This window comes from Bactrocera oleae, chromosome 6 (genome assembly GCF_042242935.1).
Source record: "Bactrocera oleae isolate idBacOlea1 chromosome 6, idBacOlea1, whole genome shotgun sequence".
Lineage (NCBI taxonomy): Eukaryota > Metazoa > Arthropoda > Insecta > Diptera > Tephritidae > Bactrocera > Bactrocera oleae.
Genome location: NC_091540.1, coordinates 70,642,739 through 70,655,562, shown reverse-complemented (window position 1 = coordinate 70,655,562; position 12,824 = coordinate 70,642,739). Strand labels below are relative to the sequence as shown.

The following is a 12,824-nucleotide window of genomic DNA, read 5'->3' as shown; positions in this document are numbered from 1 at the left end:
TAGCAAGCAAACAGCGCGCTTTGCAATGCGCTCTCTCCGGATGGTATCAGATTGCAGCCTTTGTTTGATCTGGTGCTCGTGTCGCGCATTTCAGCTGCTAATATCAGTGGTTTATTTGCATGTTTGCGATCAAAATATGAATATTTGTTGTGTTCTGTTTGTTTTCTTTGCTACACAGCTCTGGCTTGGGTTCGGGTTTTGTTCTTATTTTTGTGGGTTTCATGATATCTCAGTTTAAGGCTGCTTTAATTGTTTGCATATTAAAATAACCTTAATGGCGCGTGCCACAAGATATGATTACAGCGAGAAATTTGTTCTCGATGAAAATATATACATACATACATATATAAGGTAATTGTTTATTTCGCGTATCTAAAAGACAAAATATTACTAAGCAATAATTTCAAAGTTAACCAAAACTATAAATGTATAGTTTCCTATATTATTGTCTTGTATGTCGCATAGTCTAAATGTAGGCACCGTTTAGTTTTCGAGTTTTGAGTGTCTGTAAAACATTGCCTACATTTGAATGTTTACAATAACACGTGACATTTTTTTGTCACCTTGTAAATTTCATGCATTTACTGATCACCAAACTGAATCTAGTCATCAACTTAACCCAGGATTTTTACATGCATCAATATTACAGCAGAGCACTTGCTTATTGTATCAAATTTTCAGCTGCTCGTGAAGGCATAACGCCCACCACGACACTACCGCTGTGCACGCCTCACCAATTTGGCAATAAAATTGTAAACATCTTGCTATGTCGCGCCTTCAAATCAAGATCGCTTTATTTGCCAATATTGCAGCTTTTCACTAAAGAAAGACATCCAGAAGTAAGTGAGTAGCTAAATTTCACCAGATACGATATGTGCACAAACCCGAACTCGACAGAAACTGCTTACCAGCTGTATTTATCCATCTACTCATATGACTACCCGCCCCACAAATACGAGCTGTGCATATTCTCGACTACTTATGGCGCAATCCTTCGCCGATTGCCACATGAAGACATAGAACAAAATTGAAGAATGTTGGCACGTTCTACGGTAGAAAGAAAAACCAATAAACACATTTGAACGCGTAGAATAATAAGCATACCCGTTCGCTATTTGTTACACTCGTGCCCAACGAGAGGGGAGGGTAGAAAATCCATTTGAAATAAAAACGGAATGATTTGGTAATGCGAGAGATGCATATACATATACGGATGTACATCAGCAGCAGTGATCAAAGTGATAAAATGGTGATGATATGTTCAAAATAAGAAGGTTCCGCAGAGATGGAAATATGCGTGTTGTTGAACTCGCATGTGTGTATATCTGAGTGGGCATGCTTATCGGCTGGCAAAGGTGCATTTTGTGATATCGTCCTGCTGGTAAGCTAGCATCTTCACAATAAGTGGCAATCCACGTAACAGCAGGTGTTTTTGGAAATGTTTTGATTCTTCTTCAAACATATATGTATAAGTCAAAATAAGGAAGGGAACTATATATATATTAAAAGAACGTTTTATAAATTTGATAAAAGAAGATTTATTTTGGTTAGTGAAAATTAGAACCCGCTATTTTTTTTATTTTATTAATAATTTATTTAATCACCCTTATACTAGTATTTTAATGTAGCATATCATTGGTCAACGTATGTACAAATATGTGTGTCTTCTTAAAATAGTGGAACTTAATAACAGTAGTTAGTAATTCTAATATTTCATTTCTAGAAGTAATTTCATAAAATATACCTATAAAATTTTTTTCTGCACCTTTTCAAGTTTATTTTGGAAATTAAAAGACTTCTCAAAGCATTTTGCTCTTTTAAAATATTTTATGTAAATTTATGGGAATCCTAATTACATTTGATACAACCAAAACCCAACCAGAAGGACCCACAGTGCAATAACTCGCACTTAAAGTGTACAATTCTCACACGCTGTCCGCTAAGCATTATTAAATAATAGACTATTATTATATCTGACAGTTTAATTATTTGTTTTGACGCGTGAACTGAACTTTCTTATGGGTATAAATACGATGTGGAGACACATATCTGAATCAAAAGCTTGTTATTATCGAAATTCCTATTTTATCACGGACGAGAAATGACTGTTAAACACATCAGACCTACCGCATCCTTTGCAAAGCTCATGAAGATGGCACGCTTTATTTCCAGTTTAGTCGGCGCCGATGTCTCCACGGAGAATTATCGTGTCAACATCATCACTATTATTGTGATAATCTGCATTATTATTTACTTTATCTTCACCGCAACCACAGTGGCCAGTGTCTTTTCGGAGAACTGGACATATTTGCTAGAGGCATCGTGTATGGTGGGTAGCGTGTTGCAAGGCATCACTAAACTCATTTCGGGAATAATCCGCACCAAAACCGTCTCCGACATGCGCTTGGAATTGGAAGAGCTTTATCGTACATATGAGTCCAAGGGAAAGACATATTGTAAGGTAATGAATAAGTGTTGCGACCGCGTGTGGCAGCTAATAAAATTGGTGGGACATATTTACGCTGCTTCAATTTTTGGAATTCTGCTGCTTACAACCGTTATGGTGCTCGCTACAAATCAGAAAATATATGTTATGCAATTCTTCATACCCGGCGTGGACGTTGAGACGTCTTTTGGTTATCTCTTCACAACCGCTGTGCATACAGTGGTTTTTCTAGCTGGTGCTTTTGGCCTCTTTGCTGGTGATTTATTTTTTCTGATTTATCTGGGACAACCCGAGTTGTTTCGCGACATTTTGATATTAAAAGTCAAGGAGCTTAACGAAGCGGCCGCCGAAAAGGACAATAAAACTGAAAGTTTATTGATTAGTATTATTGAGTGGCAACAATACTACACGGAGTAAGAATGATTTTAGTATCTGCAGAATCTAAAACACTAGTCATATTGTATATGTAAATATTGCAATTACAGTTACAATGAACGTTGTAATGAGATATTCTATTACATAATAACAATGCAAATTCTGACTTCGGGCGTGTCGATTATCTGCACTATGTACATCATACTTATGGGCGATTGGCCGGGGGCGTATTTGTACATTTTGATAGCAATTTGTGGACTTTACCTGTACTGCATTATTGGCACCAACATACAAACATGTGTAAGTAACAATAGAAAATTCAATAACATATAAATTAATAAAAGCAAGAAAACTAATTAAAGATTACTTAATTTTTTTTTCCAATTCAAAGAACACCGCGTTCTTTGAGGAACTTTACAACATAAACTGGTACGAATTGGATTTGAAAGGGCAAAAAATGATGATACTAGTTTTAATGAAATCACAAAATCCAAGCGAGATCAAAATTGGAGGCGTCTTGCCGCTCTCCGTTCAAACTGCACTTCAAGTAACTTTGAACTCGGAATTTCCAAATGGAAATATTTTTTTATATATATTTGATTAATTTCAGATAACAAAAACAATTTATGGCATTTTCACAATGATGTTGGGATTTCTAGAAGAAGAACAATGAAGATCACAATCTCCAAAATCATTCGAATCTCAGAATATATTGACGAGTAGGCTACGCTTTATTTCGATTGATTGTAGTTCTTATCCACATTACGTGCTTCTCAGAGCTTATTTGGATAAATTATTAAAAAATAAAAATCAAAATCTATTTCACCATCGGTTCTGTTCTCAATTAGTTCTTACGACCAGATCAGATACTTTCAAAAGTATTGCCTACATATCGGCGTGCAGTACGTAATTTCAATCAATTTCAATAATATGAATCATACATAAAGTTAGGATATAATTTGAATCTTTCATGTTCGGAAGAATAATCACATTTTCCATTTAATTTCAGCGGATGCTTTCTAAATTGTGCGTCAAATAAAACTTTAAAATCTGCAAGTCGAATTAACCTTATTTAATAATAAAAATTATATTTTATGAAGACATGTTTTTTATTCCGATCGGTCAGTTGTAATAGCAGCTATATGAAACAGTGATACGATCTGAACAATTTGTTTGGAGATTGTAAGATACCTTGTCAGATATAAAAGTTTTCCAAACAAGAACTTGAGTTTGATCGATCAGTTTGTATGGCAGCTATATCCTATAGAGCTCCGATAACGGCGGTTCTAACAAGTAAGTAGCTTATATTATAAAATTGGAAAGAAAAAAACGCGTGCAAAATTTCAGATGGATATCTTAAAAACTGAGGTACTAGTTCAGGTATATACTGACGGAGAGACGTACGACAAACTTTGTGGCAAACTTAATATACCATGCTCAGGGTATAAAAATAAAAAACTGAATATAAAATGTAGATTATTTATTTATATGCAAAGCGTTACAGAGCAATTTTCTAAATATGTCAATACTAATTAAGCGAGTGCTTTGTTTTGAGTCCAGAACGTTTTGACATTTCAAAAATATTAGCGAAGCTACTGAGCAAAGAAAAATGAAAACTTTCCTAATATTTTTACTGATTCTCTTCCAAAAAGCCGAGCATCATTGTAAATATCCCATAAATCGTTTTGGTTATCTGAAAATAAGTAATACAATAATAAATTATCATTCCCATCATTCCCCACCCATTGAAAACAGAGGTACTCGTTATAACCTGAAGTGCAGTTTGTACGGAGAGTGGTAGGAAACCACCGATTTTAATCTCGCTTGGATTTTGTGCCTTCATTAAAATAGGTATAATCATCTTCTGGTTTTTCACCTCCAAATCGTAAAAATTTATATTCCAAAGCTCTTGGCAAAATGAGGTATTCTGTGGAAATATAGTAGATAAATTGATAAATTTGGATAATACTAATAATTTCTCAACAATTTCGGATCAATCGCTTACACAAGTTTGAATTTTTGTACCCATTATGCAATATAGATAGAGACCGCTAAAGGCGACTAGAATATATAGGTATGCTCCAGGCCAGTCACCTAGTAGAATAATGTAGAGCGTGCATATAATTGAGATGCCCGAAGTGACTATTTGCATGCTGTTTATATAATAAAAAATACGATTACAACGCAGATTGTAGCTAGAAAAAGTTAAGAAATTAGATTACGAAAGTTCATTGAATTACACAACACCCACTCCGTATAGTATTGATGCCACTCAATAATTTCGATTAGCAGACGGTCGGCTGTACTGCACTTTTCAGCAGCAGCCTCATTAAGCGACTTCACTTTCAACGCCAACAGATCAAGAAACAACATCGACTGTCCTAAAAAGAGCAAGAAGAATAGATCGCCAGCGAAGAGACCGAAAGCACCAAAAAGAAAACACAGAGTATGCAGGGCCAATGTAATCAGATAGCCCATTTGTGTGTCTACATCAATGCCAGGTATTAAGAAGTGCATTAAAAAAACTTTTTCGGTAGATGCAAAGATCAAAACGATGGTAATCAATATAATTCCTCCTCCAGCTACAAGATACACTTGTCCCACCAATTTTATGACTCGCCACACACGTTCACAAGATTTATTTAGCGCATCAGAATAGTCGTCGCCCTTCACTTCATATTCACTATAAAGATTTTCCAACTCTATGCGAGTGTCACAGATTTCTTTGGCGAAAACAAAAGCCGAAATGAGTTTAGTGATGCCCTGCAACACGCTGCCTACCATACACGACGCTTCCAGCAAGTAAGTCCAGTTTTCCGAGAAAACACTGGCCACTGTGGTCCCGGTGAAGATGAAGTAACTCACAATGCAGATTATCAAAGTAATGGTGATAATGTTGACTCGATAATTCTCATCGGAGACATCAGCACCGACCAAACCGGAAATTAAATGGAAAAACTTTATAATCTTTGCAAACGATTCGGTTGGGCGGACTCTTTTAGTAGCCATTTTGCTGTGCGTAGAAAAAATTTTATAACGCTAGAAAACTAATCGCACATGCAAAGAATTGCGTTACCTGTATTTATACTCGTTTGATTGCAATGGGTACTTGGACATCAAAATAAGCAATTAAATTGTCACAATCACTAATTGGCACAGTAGTTCTGTTTGTAAGTTGAGACTAAAGAACTATCTAGTAATCACTTATGTCAATTTAGTCTATATTTAAAGGAAAGAAATTTGGTTAAAGATTAATAAGGACTTTTGACCGCGTTTCATTTAAACTTCATTTACAACAAAAAAATCCGAAGCTGTTACAGTATAACATAGCTTAACATTCAACAAAACATTCCCTATAAGAACTTGATTTCGATCGGTAGTTTGCTGGCAGCTGTATGCTATCTATATGCGATCCGATCTGAACAATTTCTTCGAAAATAGAATCATTGACTTAAATAATAATCCAAGCCAAATTTTGTGAAAATATTTCGTAAACTGAAGAAGTTTTCCATACACGCACTTGATTCCGATCGTTCAGTTTGTATGGCAACTATATGCTCCGATATCGGCGGTAGATGGACAGCTATTTGGGAAGAAAATAACATGTGCAAAATTTCAGATCGATATTTCAACTGAGAAACAAGTTTGCGTATGCCATATACAGACAGACGGACATGGCTAAATCGACTCAGCTCGTCATGTTGATTATTTATATATTTATATATCTTTGACGTTTCGCTTTTTGTGTTACAAACATCGTGGCAAACTTAATACAGCGTCTGTCAATAGGGATGACGTGATTTTTACAGCTCGTGGCGGCCATGTTTGTTTACGAATTTGAGTCAAACTTTGTCAGTGTCAGTGTGTTCAGTAAGATTTGCTATTTCATCATGTCACGTTTCAGGTTGGTAGAACACTTTGAAATTATTCAAGTTTATTACGCAAATTTTCGAAAAATCATACTTTCAGATAAGGCCCTATTCTCGCTTAATGGCTTCGTCAACAAACAAAATTGTCGCTATATGTCGAGTCAAATCCTCGTGTGGTTCAGAAAACGCAATTGCATCTCCATAAATTTACCGTTTCGTACGGAATGTAGTATGACGGCATCATCGCCCCTTATTTTTTTCGAAATGAGGAAGGAAATGCCGTTACCATCAAAATTGCGAGCATTATAACGTGTTATTGAAATTATCTGCATGACAGACCCTTTTTTGACCAAATTTTAGTGTTGTTGGTAGACCCTTTATACCCTATTCAGTTTCATGGTTTTCAACTGTCTCTCTAAAAGAGCATTTTTTTTGTGTGCAATATTTTTCACTAATTGAATTGAAATTAAATGTTAGTCCATTACGCCAGTGACAGTACTATACATCTAATCAAAATCTTAAAAGTTGTTGTATGTTGTATAATACAATTTTAACTCAGCCTTTAATGAAGCATTCCCATTTCAGAGCGTAATTTTCAGCATATATTCATTTATTCTAATTAGTGCTGATATTAAATATGTGAATATAACTAAAATCATTAATATTAATTGTCCAAATTTTCCACTTAACAATTTGAAAGCAAATGGATATAAGTGGGTTGCGGAAAACTTGAGCGTTTCAAGCGATTTAGCTACGAAAATATTAGATAACCCAATTAACGAATTTAACCCCCATTTTCAACATCCGGGCGCTTGTCAATCAGTCGTCTGAAGATGTTAATGAATTGCATGAATATATTGTATATTTGTAGACATGTGAACTCATAAGTATGCTTACTATTTATTCAAATTCGATTTCTTATGTGATTGTTGTTGCCACAACTAAATGACTTCATTTGAAACCATACTTGAGAACGATTGAGGACCATTGGATAGCAATATTGAAAATTTGACATCTTTGATTTCACCAAGGAAATTGAAATTTGATATTAATAAATCATGCTCGCAAGAACATGAGACACACGAATCATATTGATTGCTATGAATTTTATGTAAATAAGTATGCATATACCATGCGATTATTTCATGTATAGAAAAATACAAAGAAATTAGTACTTGCTTTAAGCAAACCAACCTTTTTATCCGCCATATCGCTGCTTCTAGCGTCTACATAGTCTAGTTTCAGGCGCTATCACAGGCAGGTGTAAATTTGCGTGCTAATTGCTTATACTTTATTCCAAATTCTTGGCATTTGCATAGTGTTTGCTCTGCATCGATTGACCCAATTTGCTCACACCTCATTTCCTGTACTTGGTACTTCCGTTCTAATTTCGTAAATATTTTCTAAATATTTGTATTTGTATATGTGTACAGATTATTGTACTACAATAATTTCTGTTCTTATAACTTGGCGTTTTTGTACAATATTAGAAGTAAGCTCAACATAAAATGAAAATTCTAAAAATTGTAAAACAATCCTTGAATAATTTTAGTGTATATATTATGAATAATGAAATTATAATAATTGTTAAAAAAATATTACACGCGTACAATATTGCACACAAATGACTTCAAAGGTAACAATAATGAACACAATATTCAAATCGATTGTATTCAAATGTGGCTTATATATTAAAAAAAATTTAAATTAGACAAGGCACTTAAATTTTAAATGGAACCAACGGTAGAAAAATTACTCGAACTTAGTTTTCACCAATTAAAAAGTGAAAGTAAGGAAGAATAATTTCTTCCTCCTCAGCAGGCTCCGTATAGTATAGAAGAGTCCTTAAAACAAGTTCAAGAGAAAAAGGTGATCATGTGGTATACCAAAGATTCCAGCTTGAAAGTACTGCAACGTAAGAATCGAAAAACCTAATACACTTCAATCCACTGCAGATAGTTCATTTGACTACTTTCTGAGAGTTTAGTGCCAAGGTAAACTCGAAGATTTTTAAGAAGACTGAGAGCATACACCATTGCTTAAAACACTATAAAACATTAAACATTTTACATAAATTCATGCATCAAATATTCAAGTATAGCTGCGATTTCACTCATAAATGCATTCTATTTCGACCTTCAAAAGATCCGCTCTACATTATTTTATATTTGAAAAGATTTCCGGTTCATAGGAGCAGAATGAAGAGCAAAAGAAAAATACTGATTTTACCTTCAATAAAGAGGACAAAGAATTAATACTTAATATTTCATAGGGGAACCCCTAACGATTAGGGGAACCCAGCGATTATTACAACACATTGTCTCTCCATTGAATATGACTCAAGCCATTGCAGAAAAATATAATGAAAGTCTAAATAAGTTAGCACATTTCTTAGAATCTTGTCCGTATGCTTTAAACCCTATGTAAGTATTTTTTAATATTGTTTGGTCGTTCAACTGACAACTCTGTTCAAAATATGAAGCATAATATATCTGTACTAAATTTGAATGGATCCAACGGCTTTAAACACTAGAGAAAATGTATTCCGCAATTATTCCAATTATCAGCTCATAACAAATCAGTTAGTCAATTTCTAAAAATTGCCTTTAAATCAGTTCTGTGTACATATAATACAAACATACAAGTATATACAATATTATTGTACGTGTGTATGTAGGTGAGTTTTTCAAAATCAAAAATTAAATGTTTATTAAGAGGCTTGCCCGAGCACTCAAATGTGTTGTGTATGAAAGAACACATATAAACATATGTATATTTACTTTATAGCTATATATATGGAGCACTATTGTTTGAATAAATAGACAGTCACAAATAGGAGACCAACAAAAGATGAATGATATTTACATTATTGCATGTATGTTATAATAGATATTCATTTATTTACGAAAAATATTTTCAAACTAAATTACGAATTCAAGTTGCACTCAATTATAACTGTTTTCGAGAAAAATTAAAAATAAAGAATACCCAAATTTCCTAATTTCATGCATTTGGGAAAGTTAATAATCAAGAAAATACGCAAACAGGTAAAATGTAAAAAAAAATCTAAAAAAAAAATTTAAAATTTACAAAAATAGTCCAAAATATTCCTACCTCTGGGCAATTATATTCAATAATTTATTTGGTGACGTCAGTTGATTTTTATTCAAAAAAAATTACAAATACGTAAAAAGGCATTCCGATTTTAAACAAAAAATCACAAATTCATTCAAATTCAACGGAAGCTTTGTCTGAATAAAATTTTAACAAAATACCAAAGAAACAGATGCTAGAACCAAGGAGGGGAATTTTTGCTTCAAACATATAAGTTATGCAAAATTTAGATATTTTTGTGTTCAACTCATACATACGCAAAAAATGAGTACTCGTAAACCTGTACGCATATGGGAATTCGTTAGTTGTTCAAAAAAAAAATATATATATGATTTCAGTATTTGAAAATTAAATTTTCTTTTGATTTTTGAGAGTTAATAGCAATTCTTTAAATAAAATATGATTTCAATATTAAATTTACTAATAAATGACCCAAACTTTTTTATTATCAAAACTTTCTACTGAGAATTCTCTCTCTCTATTTACCCAGAAGCAACTGAAATTTATGTATCTAATCAATTCAAATCAAATTCATTCACAAGAAATTAAAACTCACGTGTGTTGGAATTCATTAACATGAAGAGACGTACATATGTTTATGCATAATACAAATACAATTCAATAAATTTATTTAAATGAAATCAAGTATTTAACACACAATCACTTGAATTTGAATACATTGCACTTGAGTGTGTCTTACTCACAGTGGCAATTTACGATTGAAAAAATATGTTACGCCATTCTAGGGCTTCATACGCAGTCAGTGCTTGCAACGAGTTAGTCTGTGTTAGTTCCAAGAAGTCGTGTCAAAGTTTTTATTCTATTTTATTTAGGCGTCAATTGCCAACACCCAACCCGCATCGCGCAAGCACCGACTAACATTTGTTCAATAAAGCACCAACATGTAAATCTTAAATCAGATTTGCACCGATTTGCAGCGAATTCTACATGCACACAATTGTAGCCTACTTAAGGGCGCTTCAAACAAGAATACCCCTCAGCACTGTGGTATGTGGCCCAGCAGAAAACGAAATTTTCAGGCAATGGTTTACGAAACAATTTCGAATTTGTAAAAGTCATTCTAGCAGCGACCGTCACCCAGCGAGTATAAAAAAAATCGGCATTTCAAATCTTAATTTATTTAATATTCTGTCATCCAAATTTTACAGCTACATTTTAATATTATTTAATATATACTAAAGATAATAAATTGAAATAAAAATTCTATATGTTCTTTAATGTGAATTTTTCTCGTAGGGATGGCTTATAGGGTTCGTGTGCTAAGCTTAAATATTGAACGCTTGTGTTTAAAGCGAAAGCGTGCCAAGCAAACATGGTGTGGCATTTTTCCTTTTCCGTTGTACTTTGTTAACTGCATGCAATTTTTATTTTTCGCAATTCTTTGTTGTTATAGGCGTCACCTTTGACACCTTTTTGAACGCGAAATGTTAAGTTTTACAAGCGGATTCACCTATTTATTTGCGTATAAGCACACATACCGACAAACATTTACTAATTTACTTCATGTAATTAGATCTTCCACTGAAGTGAATACTCATATGAAGTAATTGTAAAATGATTACCACATATACATATATGTAAGTAGTAAGTAATAGCTTCGAGACTTTGGAATTCGATTGCCATAAACCCTAAAAGTACAATGAACTTACAAAAACCAAAAGAAGTATATATAATATAAAGAGAGTGTTCTGCAAGCTGCCTTTTGCAACTTTGACGAAATTTTATGATAAATCTCGGCACAAAGAAGTTCATGGAAGAGGGTCACAAAAGCAGCATTGTTCAAAAAAGTAATGATATGTTTTCGTATGTATGGAAAATATAGAAAACAAGACCCCGCAGTAAACAAAGTGTCAGTAAATTGTGGATTCCAATTTGGGTCTTGGTTACTTTATAAATTCAAGATTCTCTTCGAGCTACGGCAAGAAAAAAAGTTCAACAGTTATACCATAAGTAAGTAGCTAATATGTACGTAGAGGCTAAACACTTTAATAGATTTCTTCAACTCATATTTACACACACAGAAAAAAAATGTGCGGGGTTTTCGCGGATTGTCTGAGTTTCTAGGGAATGACATATATTTATGTACAATAAAAAGCAGTAAGAAGGGCATAAATTCGGAGGAAACTCAAAGTTGTATACTTGCACAATAAAGATATATATCAAAAGCAGGGTTGCAAATATTGCATTAAAAAAATAATATTTGCAAAAGTATACTTACTTCAATCGTATAATGATCCTGATAAAAAAACAAGCATGGCAACGCGTTTAATCCAATTTTCCACACACTTGTTATAAGCCTTGGCTGAAATGGCCCTCCGTGCCTTCGGCGAATTTTAGGTTTTTTCGGTTTAATGTTCATATACCCACGTCTCGTCACCAGTACTGATACATTGGTTGACTCAGCTACTTGTCAAGCAACCCCAATCCGACGTTGTTTGGCAAACATTAACCACAATGTGTTGAGTCATAAGAGATTTTAAGATCCTCTGCTATCTCTCTGATGTCAACACGACGATTTTCAAGAACTGTTTCTTTAACTTTTCCGATTTAACGACAATAAATTAAAGAAGGTGGATGGACGACTCGCGTCGGGCAAGTTTTCTATGACTCCACGACCGTCATTAATGGTTTGTGCCACTGCAACATAACTCGCCCCACAAACTTCGTAAACGAACCAAACACACACTAATTGACATCTGGAGATCAAACTTCACGTGAACATAAAAAAAAGTTTTAAGTTGTTTAAAATATTTCCTAAGTTTTCTTTCAAAAAAAATCCGCAAAAATCACCTTTTTTAGGCGGTTTTAAACCCAAACTATATCGCATAGTTCCAGATGCCTTCCCTTAAGGTTCATTCCGCTCAGTGTACAACATACATGTATATGCTTGTTAAAGAATATTTATGCACATATATTTAAGTTTATTGCCTTATTACATTTCTTGGATTCACAAATCATTTACGTGCACGTTTAACGATGCGCTTACAAAACTTTTAATG

General features: G+C 33.7%; 2 protein-coding genes across 2 annotated transcripts; one reads left to right on the top strand and one right to left on the bottom strand.

The window, feature by feature from the left end:
* Positions 1-2,042: 2,042 nt before the first annotated feature.
* Positions 2,043-3,761, top strand: LOC106618541 (odorant receptor 67d). Its single transcript, XM_070111371.1, has 4 exons — positions 2,043-2,859; positions 2,932-3,121; positions 3,213-3,368; positions 3,432-3,761. The coding sequence occupies exons 1-4, from the start codon at positions 2,102-2,104 to the stop codon at positions 3,492-3,494; spliced, it is 1,167 nt and encodes a 388-aa protein (XP_069967472.1). The 5' UTR covers positions 2,043-2,101; the 3' UTR covers positions 3,495-3,761.
* Positions 3,762-4,328: 567 nt separating this feature from the next.
* On the bottom strand, positions 4,329-5,845 carry LOC106618531 (odorant receptor 67d). The gene is made up of 4 exons (XM_014236317.3): positions 5,073-5,845; positions 4,827-5,016; positions 4,593-4,748; positions 4,329-4,514 (listed from the first exon to the last, which is right to left on the bottom strand). Exons 1-4 carry the CDS (start codon positions 5,828-5,830, stop codon positions 4,452-4,454), a joined length of 1,167 nt encoding a protein of 388 aa, XP_014091792.1. The 5' UTR covers positions 5,831-5,845; the 3' UTR covers positions 4,329-4,451.
* Positions 5,846-12,824: the final 6,979 nt, after the last annotated feature.